This window comes from Lepisosteus oculatus, chromosome 28 (genome assembly GCF_040954835.1).
Source record: "Lepisosteus oculatus isolate fLepOcu1 chromosome 28, fLepOcu1.hap2, whole genome shotgun sequence".
Taxonomy (NCBI): domain Eukaryota; kingdom Metazoa; phylum Chordata; class Actinopteri; order Semionotiformes; family Lepisosteidae; genus Lepisosteus; species Lepisosteus oculatus.
Window position 1 is genome coordinate 4,586,461 of NC_090723.1, and position 17,249 is coordinate 4,603,709.

The following is a 17,249-nucleotide window of genomic DNA, read 5'->3' on the forward strand; positions in this document are numbered from 1 at the left end:
TATAAAAACAGCAAAAGCTAGAAGTCTTGTCTTTTCTGTTCATATTGTTACAAAATACCCAGATTCTGTTACGAAATACAAAAAAAGCATTTTTGTAGATGTTTAATTTTCTCGCAAGTAACCAGAACAGGTTGATGCAGTGACACCCACAATGGGATGGGTTGACTTGGGGCATCTGGCTGGAGATGAGTCACTGTGCAGCGTCTGTTGTATCAGTGATTAATTGTTTGTTCAAACCATAGGAATAGTTTCCCTTCGATTACAGTTGTTCACAGTTCCAGACTTGAGACTCGAGATGACTTGAGAATTTTGCGTTTATTTATTTTTTGGGGAGTTGAAACAAATATTCCTTTGAAAGTGTTCCCTGAAATAAAAACGCCTTAGTGTGGGACTTTCCACTGAAAAAGGTTAATTCCCTTCATACCCCTGTTATCTGCAACTAAATTGCACAGCGTCCATAGTTATGCCCTAAGCACTCTCGTGTGTCTTAGGTGACTCACTCTGCATCTGAAAGTGCATTGATCACATGGTACACCGCTCTCACTAGGAAAATGCCATCTCTTCCTCTAGAGAGCAAAAACTCCCCCAGCCAAGTCGAAGAAAAAAAAGTCCTTGTAAAGTTGTAATTTTAAAGCACTGTGCCTTCCTTCTGAGCATCAAGAATCACACTTCAAATAAGCAGAAAATAAGAGTGATAAGCTTTGATCTTGACTTTTCACTGTGGCAGCTGTTGAATGTTTAGTATTTCATCATCAGTGGTACTTTTGATCGATTTTTACAGTTTGCATTATGCAGTCATGCACTGAATCTGAAACAAGCTTTTCGTGTATATACAGAATATTTTTCATTAAACTATACTTGCAAGTGTTACGATTATATTGAATGCTCATTCATCCTGATAATCATTCATTAAGATGCTATTCTGAGCTAATTTAAGATATGTACAGTATATAAGGATATATACAGTATACCCATGTCAAGCAGTATTTTATGTAAAGTAGATTTTTAATCATGTGTAATATCAAAGTATGTCATTTTAAATTCAGGTGATGAGGTCATTTTTCCCTTTTTATAATGCCACCAGTGCAAAGTCTTGTTCAGAAAAAAAACAGAAGTGGTAATTATTTGCTAATCTCTGTGTGTTCTAATTTTTATATTAGTGTGTTCAGAAATTCTGTACATACGCCCATCTTTGTGCACTTTCGTCCTAAAGCAGTTGTAGTTCTTTCCAGATTATGGACGCTGTGGATGCTTTCATGCTTTACAATCAGAATGTGAGCAAAGGATTAATGTACCATTTCTGAGCCTTTGGATATTCCCAGAATACCAGATAGCGGTAGGTTTCTGTGCACATTGTGTAGTGTGTCATTAGTTCGCATGGAGCTCAAGGGTTTTTGTGATTTTTTTTTTTGTAAAGAGTGGAATTGCTAGAGACCCTAAACCCAACAGGAAACCACAAGAGGAACAAATGGAGACAGAGCCTGTGACCAGGTTCCCCAAACAACTAGAAAGGGAAACTCCAATCTCTTAGTCAGTTGCCCCTCTTACAGTAAACACAGCTATGTCTCCCTGAATGGTGTCACTTCTGTGGGTTGTCATTTATGAGCACGGAATTAGTGAAATCCTTCAAAAAAACCCAACAAAACTTGGTGGAATAAAGTGGAATAAATTCAGTAATCAAGCAAAGTGCAATAGCAGAAGACAATTCAGTTTTCTTACCAATGCTCACTTCTTAACCTTTTTTCGGTATCTGGGACTGGCGTAGTGAGAAAGGGTCTTCACCTCTGCCATCGTTATCATTTTAAACTGGAATTCGTGTCAATTTGAAAAAATACATCGATGGCAGTGGTGGCACAGTTACGTGCAGGACAATTTTAACATTCAAATGGTAGTTCAAAGAGCTTTATTGGCATGATCAATGAATTACAGTGTTGCCAAAACAGGTACAATTAACACAACATGTACAGACATTTACATACAGCGTTAAGTATTAGGGTGAGACAGACTCACTGTTCCTCAGGCTGTGACAGGAGGTCTTTTGTGCCCCCCCCTGCCAAGTAGGACAGGAAACTGTTCTGATTCTGGCAGGTGATTGGGAATTCTGGGATTAGGTTTGTTAGAGAGATAGATTTGGAATTCTGGGATAGATTTGCTTTCTCTATAGGATATAGGAGTCGTGCAGGTTAAGCTTGCACAAAGTCATAGCTGGGGGCAGAGCCAGGGTTCAAATGCTAACCCCTCCATAACATCCTTGAATGGCATAACATGGCCATGACATAACATAGATGGTCAGCACCTGTGTCTTAGTAAGGCCGTCAGGCCTGTGCCATCATGTCAGCTGCCATCTCAGAATTGTAGCTTTGAGACTGAAAGAGCTTTCATCCTCTTGGAGGGATCATACAAAATGGATCGAGCTATTGATATAGGACCAACATTTTAATTTTGCGTTAAGGGGCATTTAGTCTTGTCTCAGGCGAGATTTGTGTTTGTTTCACGTGACAAAAGGACCTTTACCCCACAAAATACAACTGCCATCTGTGTTACATTACAGTAGGGAAGCCAATCGTTCTTCGAGGCGAAGGCCTTCAGCACGGCGTCATGGGGGGGCAAGGGGGGAGTTTTCCTCTTTTGCTGTGGGCATCAGTGTGCGACTGCGGTGCTCACCTGGCCTTCGTTTTGTGGTTGTGTGCGCCGCAGGGTACTGGAGCATCACCGTGTACGGCCGCAAGCACTGCTACCGCCTCTTCACCAAGCACTTCAACGAGGCGGTGCACTGGGCCTGTGCCATCCAGAAGGTCATTGAGAGTAAAGCCCCAGTAGAGACGCCCACACAGCTGCTGATTCGGGACATTGAGGTACTTTTTTCTATTTGCTGTTCTTAGTATTAGGGTAAGTACTGTACCCCCCGCCTCTACAGCCACTTTTTCCAAGAGTCAGCATCCTTTTTCCTCGTTTTCTGGTTGGGATTTTGCTTAGCAATTCTGTCACGTGAATCAGAAATAGCAGGTTTCTCTTCAAACACCACTTGGGACGTGACACATGCAAATGAGCCTTCCTCAACACATCAACCCCCCCCCCCCGATATTTTGTCCAATATTCTTGCAGAAACTTTCAAGCACAGGCACATCAGTCTCCTGCATGATATGTAAAATCAAACTATCAGATGTGGTTGTTTGAGTTTGCTTCATGTTGTGCCAGGTGTTTCAGTATGCGAGAAATATTACTCCTACTTTTATTTATTATGTCTGTTGCAACAGGGAGGTGTTGAACAAATGTGTTAATGGTAATGTTTTCAGTTTATTTTTTGGGCTGATTCTGAAAAGAATTTTGGGAGTTTCATATCACATTAGGACATGAATTGTGTGGGACTTAATGCCCCAGTATAGTGAGGGGACACTATGTACACAAAAAAGGTGCGGTCCTTCAGATAAGATGTAAAACCGGGGTCCTGACTCTCCCTGGTCATTAAATATCACAGGATGTGTCTAAAAAAAATTGGGGTGTTACCCCAGTGTCCTGGCCAAATTTCCTCCTGCTCTTTACCCGTCATGTCCCCCTAACAATCCACATCTCTGAACGGGCTCCATCACTCTGTTCTCCTCCCCACTGAGAGCTGGTGTGTGGTGAGAGTACTGGCGCATCATCCAGTTGGGGCTGCACACTGGTGGCGGTAGTGGGATCCCCGTGACCTGTAAAGCACTTTCGGTGGAGTGTCCAGAAAAGTGCCTTATACTGTAAGTGTAAGCAGTTATTGTTACATCCAACACAGGATATAAACCTTCACATTAGGAGTGTCTGACAAGGTGAGACATGACTAAGAACTAAAAGAGATTTTGGGTGGATTCACAAAGTGGGGTTTGCAGAAATACTTAAAAAGCCAACATCCTGAAAATGGCCTGTGTTGCAAAACACTGTTCATTCAGTTCCTCTTTTTTTAGTTTGTATTCAATGCGAGGAAACACCAGTGCATTGCTGGAAATCACCTCCATTGTTTGGGAAGATTTTTTTATTTCACTAAACACTATAAAATACAACCCCAAACTAAAAATTACCATTCTCCAGGCCAGACAAAACCTTTCCCCCATCTCTCCTAGCTTTGACAACTAAAATGTGCTCAGTCCTTTATAGTGCAGTCTGTCTGCAATGTGGCTTTTTGTTAGCAGCGGGTTCATCTCAGTTTTAAATCCCTATTGTTTGGCTATGTTTTAATGTGTACATTTATAATTAGCAAACATGAAGACCCTAAATCAACAGAGTGTTCTATTTTGTTACTTGTAAACCATTGTTGGGCCAATTCCAGAAAAATAAAACAGTTTTTCATGACTTCCCAATTATACTAGACCTTGGCCTGTCTCTTTTTAGATGACTTTGTAAAAGATTCTTCTTAAGTAGAAGTTTCCACACTGCGAGCAAAAATTGCTTGCTATTTGTTAAAGCAACTTCGCAAATATTGCATTGATGCTAAACCCAAAGCTGAGAGGATCAAATTGTCATAAAAAAAGATAAAATTGTCTTACACAAATTAGCCAGTTGTTCCACATGGGAATCAAAGGAACTAATGCTTTTAGATTACAAATGCTGCTTTTATATTCTACCAGGGATATACACTAATGAGCAGGTGAATATAAAGGAAATAAATTCCTTGTCTCCAAGGCCTAATAATAACAGCAAGGATCAGCCCACTCCATTGGGAACATGTAGGAGACCTACAGGCTGTGAGAATCAAGGCTCTCGAAGACAGTGGAACAGCAAGTCACCCTTGCCCAGATTTAGCCCATTGATTGGTTGTCAGGCAGTCTGGTTAATAATAAATGAGCTCCACATTTAGCTCCCACATCAATCCCATTTCATTTCCTTATCTCCTGAAGACTCCATAGGGCAGTTCCTGTTTGCCAAAGCACCGTAGAACAACACTATAGATAACCTCTCTTGCCTGTGGGAGAGACTCTGTAGGCGCTGAAAGTGTACATTCCCAGGCAAAGCTGCTGTAACATCTGTAACTAAAAGGACTCTTCAGTTCTTGCTTTCATATACAGAACTTATTTTTTATTGGAGTCATGATTGTTCGGAGTCAATGTTAATTGCTGCAAAGCATTTGTTGTTGTTTTTTTTTCAAATCATTTACACTCTGCTTGGTCCAAAAAGCTTTTCATTTCATGTTCAGGCCTTTTCACCTTGCTAAGGTTTCTGGACTGATCGCAGCATTTTTCCCAGTGATCCACGAAAGGGTGCCTAATTTAGTCCAAGAATGGCACGCCCCTTCACGTGTAAGTCAGGACAGAGCTTTCTGCTGACTGCATGACCATTCTGCATTGCTCAACTTTTGCATACTGTTGGGTCACTTAAAAAGAGGCTGTTGTCATAACAAAAACTGCTCCTTATCATTAGCAGTTCCAGTGAGAGAAAGATGCACTTGTAATAGCCAGTGTCTTGTCAGCACAGCACTCTCACAGAGACATTTTTGGATATGACTGTCCTTAGGATACTGGTCCTGTGTAAGTGTCCCTGATAAATCACATGGTTCAGCAAACTCTGTGTGCAGATCATTATGTTCATTAGTACCATCTTTCCACGTCATTTGAATGTATAGCCATGCATCTTGCAAATTCAGCTAAAGCTAATGTTGCGTACATGTCTTGTTTTTTAAGGTATGTGTGTGTTATTGAGCATCGTTGTTGATGTATATAGTATTTAATGGAGTGTGCCCAATCCTTGGGTAAGACTGGTGTTATTGTGTGAGAACTATTAGGGAATGAGACCCCTTGTGTCCTTTCAGGGCTGTCTAACCCCTTTACCAGCAAGCTCTCTGAAAGCCAAGCTATAGAAAAGCAGCATGCACTGCTGGAGAAAATCGCTTTCATTGGGAGCGATTGAAAGTTACTCTTGGTAAAAGTGTCAGGAAAATGAAAATAAGAATTATTGACGTTTCGGACCATGCAGCAGAGCCTATTCTTGTGTGTTTCCACAGGAGAACAAGTTCAACCCTGAGGTGGTGGAGCACATCTACAATCACAATCCCATCCTGAAGTACACTCAGAGTCCCCTCTATGCCCCACTGCTGCCCTTCCCTTACGGTAGCCTGGACCACACCTGTGAGTGATCTCAGCCTTGTGCGCCCTGACCTACACCGCCTCCCATGTAGACTGTGCTTAGATTAGAGGCTCAGGAGACGAGCACTGTACTGTATATCCAAGTTAAATATGCAGAATAGCAGGCTGCAACACACAACAAATAATCTATATGTGCAGGATATGCATAACTTCAAATCTGGCAGAAAATGTTGCTGTACGGTTGTGGACATAGATGTACCTGTAGGTTCCCTTCAGACCATAGGAACGTTAAGAAGGTTAGAAGGAGAGGAGGCCATTCAAGGGCTCATTGGAGAGCACGTATCTCATTCACAGATCGCATCATTGAAGAATTCCAGGATTCGGCTTCGACAGCGTAGTAAACCCGGGTAGTTTGTTCCAGGCACCTGCTACCCTTTTTGTAAAGAAGTGCCTCCCCCTTTACACATCTTTCTAACTTCTGTTTTGGTTCTTGATTTAATTTCTGAGCAAGAAATAATGCATTGGCTCCACTTAGTGCAAAACTTCCAAATCTGTAAAAGAGGAAATTCCCTGCTGTGATTCGGATCTCTTTCACTCCAAAGTGTGAATCTTGAACCCTTTTCACGATTGTGTTTTATCTGTCCCTTGCCTGGGTGAATACATTTTGAAAATGTGTTATTGAGAAATTCGTACAGTTTAGCAAACATTATATTACCATTCATGACTAACTGTGTGTAAGAAAAAAGGTATTGTGCTGAAATCTGCAGATGTGTCTTGAATTGTACAATTGCTGCATGTTTGTAACACATCATATTACAGTTGGGATTTGTAGTATTTTGTTTTGGGGAAAAAAGCACAAAGCACAGGGTGGCGTAGCGATGGTTGGTGGTTTCAGGATGATGGGATAGTTCCACACTGGCGCGGCAATGTCTGTCCTGTCCCAGCAGGCCACACTGGGAAGGGGTACACCACCCTGCGGGACGAGGCTGTGAAGGTCTTCAACTCCCTGCAGCAGCTGGAGTCGGCGCGGGACCCCGTGCCCCTCATCCAGGGGGTGCTGCAGACCTGCCTGGACCTGCACCCCCTGCGCGATGAGGTCTACTGCCAGCTGGTGAAGCAGACCAGCGGCGTGCCCGCCCCCAGCACCGCCGCCCACCTGCGCTACTGGCAGCTCCTCACCTGCATGAGCTGCACCTTCCTGCCCGGCCTGCCTGTGCGCAAGTACCTGCGCTTCCACCTGAAGCGGTAGGCACCCCGCTCAGAGCCCACACTGGCTCTGATTAACCGTTCATGAGCATTTTGTCAACATATCTAGTCATATTTGTGGGGTTCCAACCATATGTGTTTGTCATGCTTGTGGAGGTCCGATAGTTTCCGATGTTCGGGAAAAAAACCTTCACTGGCCCAAAATATCATGAAATGCGAAAAACGGCAAGTTCTTTTTACCTTAACAACACAAAATTCTTTGATGTGAGCTGACTGCTTTGGATTTATTCTGACCTAATTAGAAATGTCCTGTTCTCAAACTGTTCAATTCAAATTTAAAAGGCGAAACTGCCTTTTTCAATGTCATTCTAACCATTCAGTAATGCTCTAAGAAAGGAAATTGACTTTCTGCTGAGCTATAAGAATATAATCTGTTATGAATGCCATGTGCACAACACAGCCATTGAAAATGATAGATTAAAAAGACTGAATGTTAAGAGCCTGTGACCATTTTCCAAACTAAATTAAGACACGCTCAAAATATCTGAAACTGTCACATTAATACAGCAAATTTCTAAGGATAAAAAGGCACAAGTGTCTTTTCAGGTGCTGTTTCACAGTACTGTACATCTTAAATAGCACCCAAAAAACTGTGTTAAATGGGTCAGCCAGAAAAAAGGCAGTTTTGCATTTAAGGAACTGAATCCCCTTTTGATAAATCCGGTAAATGATAAATAATAAGTAATTTCAGAACAAAAAGGGGCTTGTGATACCAGGGGCTCCACGAAGCTGGGGATCAGCTAGTCTGCCTTTCCCTGCGCCAGAGATACTCCCACTACCCTCAGTGCGCAACACAGTGCGCTCAACCTTTTGTGGCGTCTGAGATCGAAACAAAGACATGCCCAAGTTCTAGGCTCTAATGGCTGGAGGGGGGGATGTTGGAGACAGAAATCGCACAGGAATGCAGTGGAATTTTCCTAATTATGTGGCAGAACAAACTTCGTTCTGTGCCTAATAAAAAGCAAACTACCACCACAGAGTGCCTCTCACAATTTATTTTAGGAAACATCAGGTCCGTGCCATCAAATGACTTCCTGTTGGTGGGGAGTGCCGAGAAACCTTTAACAAGAAATACCTTTTGTGCAGTGGCCCTGCTTGGGACAATGCAGCGCCAGTGGCTGTAACATCTGTTTGCCACAGTGGTAGAACCACAAGGGTGAATTAAACGGCTTCTGTTCACACGAGCGGAATGCAGCTTTTTTCCCGTTTTAATCCTGCGGAAAGTTCATCTCAGTGTTTTATGTTCATGTGCCTTTTTTGGCAAAATCTGCATCCTTACAGCCATTAACCAGATAAAGTAGTCCCAAATTACACTGAAGTCAAGGAATGCGTAAGGTTGCATTTATTTGTAATTAGGACACTGGAAAAATGGAAGACACTTTCAGGATGATTTAAGAATTTAGGTCGATTTTATACCAAAGCAATCTTTGAAATGTCCAGTTTTAGCCAAGATGACACCATTTTATCACATCAGTCCCACATTTAGTCTCTTACACATAGCCAGGTAGTGGTTGCGTTTTTCCATGCTCATATACAGTGGGTTATATTATAGGCTGTATCTCGAGGTCCTGCAAAATGTTCACACTTGGCTCTGTGGCTAAGGATCTGCGCCTGTGACTGGAAGGTTGCCGGTTCAAATCCCGCGGCCGGCAGAGGAATCCTACTCCGTTGGGCCCCTGAGCAAGGCCCTTAACCCTAACTGCTCCAGGTGCGCCGTACAATGGCAGACCCTGCGCTCTGACCCCCAGCTTCTCTCCCTGTCTGTGTGTCTGTGTCTCCATGGAGAAAAGCTGGGGTATGTGAAAAGACAAATTCCTAATGCAAGAAATTGTATAGGGCTAATAAAGAAACATTACATTACATTCACTGGGCTGAAAACAGCATCCATTTTCTCAGGACAGCGATCACGGGTCTGTAGCCCTGTGATCGCTCCACTCCTGACCTTGCCCTGGCCTGTGCGACTGTGTTTGTCCCAGGGTGCAGAGCCAGTGTCCCGACACCGAGATGGATAACTATGCGGCTTTTATATCGGAGGCTCTGGAGAAGACCAAAGGCCGGGAGTGTGTGCCGTCCCTGGAAGAGATCCAGGTGCTACTGAACCGGCAGGAGATGCTGTGCACAGTGTACTACCCTGGCCACAGCTCCTGCCAGCTGCCCATCACCTCGCACACCACGGCCGACGAGGTGAGGGGGTGTGGCCCTGGATATTCTGTTGTTAACGTACCTGTCACCAGTAACTAAACAGCCTGTCTGCCTGATGCAGTCAACTTGCAGTGCAAAACGTTATATCACTCTTGCTGTAGAGCTTAAACAAAATGTTTTTTTTTCCTTTGCATGGAGCTCTTCTTTCATTTCAAGAAGCACTTGGCTTTAGAAAGTGCTTTTTGTAGGTTGTCAGCTTACGCTACGTGTCTGGAGAGCTGGATCTTGATGAGCATGCAGCTCACTGCGTTGGCCCCCTTGGTTGTGCGTTTGCAGGTGGTGAAGAAGATCTCCGAGCAGCTGGGCCTGCAGCACAGCCAGAACACCTTTGCGCTGTTCGAGCAGAACGCGCACTGGGAGCGGGCAGTAGGGGGCAGCACCATCATTGCCGACATCCTAACCAGGTTTGAAAAGTAAATATCCCGCGCAGCTGAGCAGACCACACTGGAGGCACAGGAAGGCTTCTGATGTTACAGACCTCTGCAATTTCCCTGTCTTCCATCTGAAATCTCATTAATATACATAACGTGTGCAAATGTTCATCAGGAAAAAATAGTACTCCTTTTCAAACCACCGCTGCACCTAACAGGACTAAGAGCACAGAAAAATCAGTCATATGTGACTGTGCCTTACACCCTGTTTTATTGCCAGCTTTGTTTAAATTGTTCCCTCTCTATATATCCTAATAAACTAATAAATCAATTGACTGAAAACCCTCATCATAGGTGCACAGTTAAAGGAATGATTTATAGTAAAAGAAGAACACTTGTCTGTGTGGGTCTTCCTTTCTGACACACCAGAGTTGCAGAATGCCTTCCTTTGTGACCCTGATCAACCCCTGTGATACTCGGCTCTTTTTTCCCTGCAGTCTTTTCGCTAAGGATCCCAGCTCAGAAGGTCAGTGGCGACTCTGTTTCAAGCTCTACTGTTTCCTGGACACAGACGGAATCTCCACAGACAGCATTGAGCACCTCTTCCTCTTCGAACAGGTATGAAAGGGTGCGATAGGGAACGGGGTGCCGAGTGGGCAAGCCACAAAGATTTGTTGCCATCGCCAGAGCTTTGTCCCCTGCCTCACCCCCTCCAAATATCCGGCTATCCGATTACTGAAACGCAACAAAAGCATGTGCTTCCTGTTTTTGTTAGGTAATTGGTATTCGCTACAGGATCATCTCAGGGTTCCAGAAACAGGATCCTGGGTGACCCCTAGTTAGAAAGCTGGGCTCCATATTCTGGCAGAGAGATTCAACATAATGCAATGTTCTGTTGGGTTGAACACAATACTAAACAAAATGCCAAAAGGTGTTGCAACTGGTAATAGAACATTAATATTTAAAGGAGAACTCAGTCCGGGTTTGTTCGATTTGCATTGTCATTCAGTGCATTTTAAGCTGCTCTCAGAATGGCTGTTGCACAAAATTACACAAATTGGAACACAGTCAGTCCTAAAAAAGCATACACAAGCCTTGACTACACAAGCATGGCGTGAGTTGTGACATACTCTCCTTCCCACATAAATGCAGAATTTTGGGTCACCCTCAAATTGGAAAATGGATCAGTGAAATCACAGCAAAGAGCTGTTCGTTAATTGTTTTTTCTCGGTACAAAGCATCCACAGTTTACTTGGATAAAAATAAAATGCTAAATCTATGCTTTCATAGTGCATCATGCTAGGAATGCCCTACCTTTTAGCATAGTGTCATAGTGTGCAGAGTGCAGGATTTCTGTGGATTGCCAGCTTGTCCTGGGAGGGCGATGGGTTATAGCCGCGTGTTTCTGTGTCCAGTGCCATGACATGGTGATCCGGGGTCAGCTGCCGGCGTCGGAAGAGGACCTGCAGTCCCTGGCGGCCCTGCGGCTCCAGGCCTTGAACGGAGACTTCGGCACCCACACTCCCCTCCCGTCGCTGGACGAGCTCTTCCCCGGCCGCGTGGTGGAGGCCCGGGCGCTGGCCTCTCTCAGGAACCCCCAGCCCCCTTCCGCCCCGCCTCCCCCGGCTCCCCCGGCCGGCTGCGGCCAGCGCTTCCCCGCCGGCCTCCTCTCGGGGGCGCTGTGGAGCCACACGGCGGCCGCCGCGCACAAGCAGAGGGCGGAAGAAGGCCTGCGGCTGCGGGGGCGGCTGAAGGAGGAGGCGGCGGCGGTGATGGGCGCCATCGTGGAGCGCTGGAAGGGCCTGCAGGGCTGCAGCCCGCAAGAGTGCATGACTGCTTACCTCAACATCGCCAAGCAGTGGCCAGGCTTCGGCTGCACGCTGTATGAGGTGGACTTCTACATTGTGAGTATTGCTTTCCACTGTCCCGGCCCTAAGGCTGCGGATCAGTTACTCTGCTTTCCACTTTCCCGGCCCCAAGGCTGCTCATCAGTTACTCTGCTTTCCACTATCTTGGCCCCAAGGCTGCTCATCAGTTACTCTGCTTTCCACTGTCCCGGCCCCAAGGCTGCTCATCAGTTACTCTGCTTTCCACTGTCCCGGCCCTAAGGCTCAGCATCAGTTACTCTGCTTTCCACTGTCCCGGCCCCAAGGCTGCTCATCAGTTACTCTGCTTTCCACTATCCTGATCTCAAGGTTGCGCATCAGTTACTCTGCTTTCCACTATCCCGGCCCCAAGGTTGCGCATCAGTTACTCTGCTTTCCACTGTCCCGGCCCCAAGGCTGCTCATCAGTTACTCTGCTTTCCACTGTCCCGGCCCCAAGGCTGCTCATCAGTTACTCTGCTTTCCACTGTCCCGGCCCCAAGGCTGCTCATCAGTTACTCTGCTTTCCACTGTCCCGGCCCCAAGGCCGCTCATCAGTTACTCTGCTTTCCACTGTCCTGGCCCCAAGGCCGCTCATCAGTTACTCTGTTTTCCACTGTTCCGGCCCCAAGGCTGCTCATCAGTTACTTTGCTTGTCATGTTAAGTGCAGCTGTCTCATTTACCCAAGGTAAAGATCTGACGTGTCTTTCTTTCAATCCCCAGAGCTCTACAGGCAGTTTCTCCCAGAAGCTGTGGCTGGGAGTGGCTGCTAAGTCAGTGGCGCTGTACAGGCAGGGAGAGTCTGAGCCTTTGGAGTCCTTCCCTTATGGACAGATCTGTTCTTACGGAGTGACGGACAACAACACTTTCAAGATCACGGCGGGAGACCGGGACCTGCTCTTCGAAACCAGCAAGGTAACTCGCAGGAGCTCGGAGGGCGGACAAAATCTCCAACCTTCCCTTTGTTAAATCCACAGCTCGCCTGCTGCAGCAGTTCCCTCCCCTCTGTTCCAGTGCTGGGCTTTATCACTGCTCACCAGCGTTAAACTGTGCACTAGGAGCAGGACATGTGCAGGCTTTTATGCCAGCGAGTTCATTTTTTATCACAAAGGGGGGTGTTTATTCAAAAGTGTTCACATAAAGGTTTAAAGGAGGCAATCTGAAGAGTTGCTCAAACACAATTTAGGGGACAATGATTTGTTTATTTTTCCAGGTAAACAGAAGGGAGATATCTTACTTAGATATTCTGGTTGGGGTTTGGCTTTGAATGGGTTCGTAGACACATAAAACACAAACCTGCATTTCCTGTGATGCCCAGCATGAGAAATGCGGTCTAATCTAAATATCGCCCAAGTTGTTCATCTCCACCATACTGTTAAAAAAAACTGCATTAGATTTCCACGTTAAGGGCCAATCTGACACACCATATTGAAATTTTGAACATCCATTTTTCCCACTACTAATTACTAGGAAATGGAAGTGCTGATTATGTTTTTACCCGTAAATTACAGAGGTTTTTTATAGGTTATAAAAACATTTTAATGACCTCTGATCTCCCCACGAGGCCTTTGTGTAGGAACAAACTGTCCCTTTCAAGTTGAGAACTGGTTTAGTTCTGCCCACGGGGAACAAAGGCTTCTCTGTGAACTCTTTCGGGCACAAGAGTGGCTTTGATTTTATTTATTGGTGCAGGAAGATGCGCAGACTGCAGAGCCGCTAGCTGGGAGTATACAGTCATACGGGGCACCGCGACGCCACAGACATGAGCCCCAGCACAGCTGCTCAGATGCAGAGAGGCTTAATAGGGGGGACTTGGGTGTCCTGCGCCTTCCAAGCCCTCTTGGAAAGCAAGAGATGTGATCAGGAGACAGACGACTGAAATTCACTTCACCATCCAGTGATACCATGGGCAGCATAGTGGGACACAACTGCTCTAGCACCCTTAGCAATAATTCTGTGCTCATTTAACAAGCAAGCAGCCATCTGCTGGCTGAGAAGTACATTGGCTCTTGGCTGTGGATGTTTTCTCCTGGGCAGCGTTACAGGAGTCCCAGTTATTCAGATAGTGACATGGCCCAGACATAGCCTGCACTCTGATCAAAGTTAATTGGTGGACTTAGGGACAGGTATTTAAAGCAAAGTAGCTGTACAGTACTAACTGTATACTTAATAAGTAAAATCATAGTATTACCAGCTGGAATATGACCACTAAATAAAGGTGGTCAGAATATAATGGAAAAACCAAAGCAAATAAAGGAAAAAAATGTCACGTAAATGAACAAATGCAGCCTGTCTGAAGTGGGTACTTCTGCTTGAGCCTTGTAGTCCTTTTAACCCTTTTTTGATTTCTTGCAGCTGAATGAAATCGCCCAGCTAATGAACGCCTACATCAGCGCAGCGCGCCAACACCAAAGCCAGAAGAGCAGAACAGAGAGAGAGAGCTTCTGTTTGTCACTGCCTGTCCTGGAACTGCCTTCACAACTCATTTGAGCACCCACGCCAAGGCCTACAGAAAGGAAGGAAACAGAAGGTGGGCTCTTTTCCACTGATGCCTACCGATGAACTTCACATGGTTTGCTAAACTTTGCAAAACCTGGAGGTGTTTCTCCAGAGATCCAACAAAAGGTAACATTCTCTTTCATAACAGCAGCGCTTGTGATGTGGTCTTCAGAGTTTATTGATCCTTGTCACAAAAACTCACACAAGTGTCAGCGGAGCTCCACAGTGCTGTCCCAGATTCTGTGAGAAAAGAAGTTGATCAAATTCTCAAGGTCTTTAACCCAGAGCTCCAGTTTGCACTCTGTTTCCTGGAGATGTTGATGTAACTGGCCCTGTGAACTTGGGAGGACTAATTCAAGAATTCAAACCAGATGTTGGAGCCGGTAGCTGCTGGTGTCACTGACAGATCTGACTTTTCCTTTCCTGGAACAAACCTGGGGCACTTTTACAGGGGCACAGAACTGTTGGAGAAACGTGTCTGAAGGTTACAGCGAGATATTGGCTCGTAATATTATATGAGAGCTATTGCCATTGCTTTACATCTGAAACAGTATCCTGACAGCTAATAGATCTCCTATTTTTATTCAGCATAGAATTCACTTAACCACAAAGCTTGTTCAAATCTTAATCAAAATTGAATGAAAGTACTCCTATGTCTCTTGGAAACACTGAATGATACCCTATAACTGTTCTTCAGCGTTGACACCAGTTGACCTTAGCTTGTGTGCTATTCCTCAAGTGCAAATTTCAGTGCAGATGAAACACTGAACACCTGACACACTTTCAGATGACTTGTTCTGCCTCAAGTTCCCAGGTCAGCAATGAGTGTTCACCAGTAATTTACATAAGATTTTGGCAAAGGCTCAAGACCCAACTGTGGTTTCTGGTCAGACTATATCCTGGTGCTATCACTGGTCTGTGAATTTCATCATGACTGTTTTTTGGATTTTCACTGCATATACACACTTACTCAATCCAAAATGACCAATTGTTAAACTGTCGGTTTCAGTACACATTCGTTGTAACACTGTGAAATTCCGCTCTGGTATATATAGCGTTGTAAATGTTACACTAACACCAGTAGCCCAGTTAAACAAAACTGAAGCAAGCCACCACATAATAACCTCCTTCTTACACCCGCTGAACTTACCATTTCATTTACAAATAAGGTACAGTAACGAGACTTGGTAAACTGAAAAGGTTGGTTTTTTTTATTTTTAAACCTAGTTTATATTTGTTTTTCATATAAATCAACTTTTTCTTTAAAAAAAAATACTTAAGAGGGAATACTTTTACAATACGTTTTAAGATAAATCTAAAAAATGTTTTGTCCATACTGGCATTTAAAAATCAAAAAAATCAATGCTCCCCCTATAGGCCACGTGTTGTTACTGTGTTATCTAAACTTACCACTCATAGGCATTGCATAAATCACCCCAAAGCTGTAAGCCATATCTGAATAAGTAGGACCAAATAAATCTTCCCCTCAACATGTAGAAGCTGCTGAAGTTCTCTCCAGACGACTGGGGCTTTCCAATACTTCCCTTAGAAATAAAGCTCCATTGCAAAACTGTGGAGCAGCCACCTTGCTAATTGTATGATAATCCATTTAATTAACCGTGTTTAGTTCTTCACCTGGATGGTTAGGATTGGGCCTAGTTTTGGCCCAGAAACTCTGGCAATGCCGCCTTGCCTGGCTCCTCCTCAGTGGGAGGGACACTGTGGTTTCCTTCCACTCGAAACCAGAGAAATTGCCGTGACGGCACTGGACTTGGTAAACCAGTCCGGCGCAGCCCCCTCTTTCCTGTGCAGCTCCCAGCCACCCTTCCATTCTTTTGTATGATAACATGCGCCCTGAAGCCCAAGCCTCAGTATTGTCACGGTGAAGATCTTTCTCTGGAGGAAGACGTGAACCTGCTGTTACACAGCTCAGCTATTGTACAGCCTTCCGCTTGTTTCTATAAAAGCTGCGGGCAGCTTTTTTATCTGTATAAAAAAAAAGCTTTTTATTTAACTTGTTTGTATGCTGCATGGTATTTTCATTCTATATATATATATGTATAGGCAGTTGCACTATGTTTGTACAGGTAACTCAGATGTGCAATAATTGAAATGTAATTAATAAAGACAACAGCATCATTACACCAATAATAAGTTTTGGAAGTGTCTTATTCATAATTGAGGTTAGCAGAGAATACCTGAATGTACTATGTTTTTTTTTCAATCTGATCACACATGGCTTCCTTAATACCATTTGGCCATTCATATTTGTTCTGTAAAGTATTTGCAGTCTCATGTAGACAATATAACGATTGTTTTGTTTGGTTTCTGTTAACAGCAGACATTTTTTTAATGTCTTTCCCACTCTCCCTTCCAGCTACTGACCAGGCTCACAGCTGCTGAGCTTCAGTGGGATGCCAGTTGTATAGACACCTCTAATTAAAAAGCTTACAGCTGCAGATATTGATATGCATAGGTGAAATGTCTCAAAACAGATTTTTCCATATTGCTTACTTTTACCTTTTTTAAAACTGCATCATACAGTTGAGGCAATGAAAGCCCCATCCTCATGACATCAGATCTGGAGTCATTAAAAGGGCACAGGACTAAATTAAATTATTAAAATATATACAGTACACTTACTATTAAAATCTAATGAGAGGAATTATCCTGGAGCTATTCTTCATGGATTATGCTCTTGCATGCCAGGGCATACCACAACATTTAAAGAACTTCCAAACCACCCACGAGTCTCGCATATTAATTAGGGAGATTGCAAAAGTCTTTGTTAAGAATCTTATACTAGACATAATGAATCCACAAAACAAGCTGGCTGACCATCACATATATATATACACACAATTGCAATTCGATTAAACAAGGTGTCAAAATCAAACCCTAACCCAGACTTTACTCCATTCATTATTCCCATTAGAGTGGGAACCCACAGCTTCAGGGCACAGTTAGACATAAGAAACGTTGGGAAAAAAAATATA

The 17,249-nt window shown here is 44.2% G+C and overlaps 1 protein-coding gene across 3 annotated transcripts in view; it reads left to right on the top strand.

The window, feature by feature from the left end:
- Positions 1-16,805, top strand: part of plekhh3 (pleckstrin homology, MyTH4 and FERM domain containing H3) — a 45,975-nt gene extending 29,170 nt beyond the window's left edge. The window contains exons 5-13 of one of the 3 annotated variants that reach the window (XM_015361962.2): positions 2,698-2,855; positions 5,969-6,092; positions 6,995-7,295; positions 9,293-9,500; positions 9,795-9,922; positions 10,387-10,507; positions 11,305-11,793; positions 12,478-12,669; positions 14,110-16,805. In XM_015361962.2, the coding sequence (XP_015217448.2) occupies positions 2,698-2,855; positions 5,969-6,092; positions 6,995-7,295; positions 9,293-9,500; positions 9,795-9,922; positions 10,387-10,507; positions 11,305-11,793; positions 12,478-12,669; positions 14,110-14,244 (1,856 nt within the window). In that variant the 3' untranslated portion in view covers positions 14,245-16,805. Of the gene's footprint in view, positions 1-2,697; positions 2,856-5,968; positions 6,093-6,994; positions 7,296-9,292; positions 9,501-9,794; positions 9,932-10,386; positions 10,508-11,304; positions 11,794-12,477; positions 12,670-14,109 lie in introns of all 3 variants that reach the window. The other 2 variants (XM_015361960.2, XM_015361961.2) reach the window with 2 other exon arrangements.
- Positions 16,806-17,249: the final 444 nt, after the last annotated feature.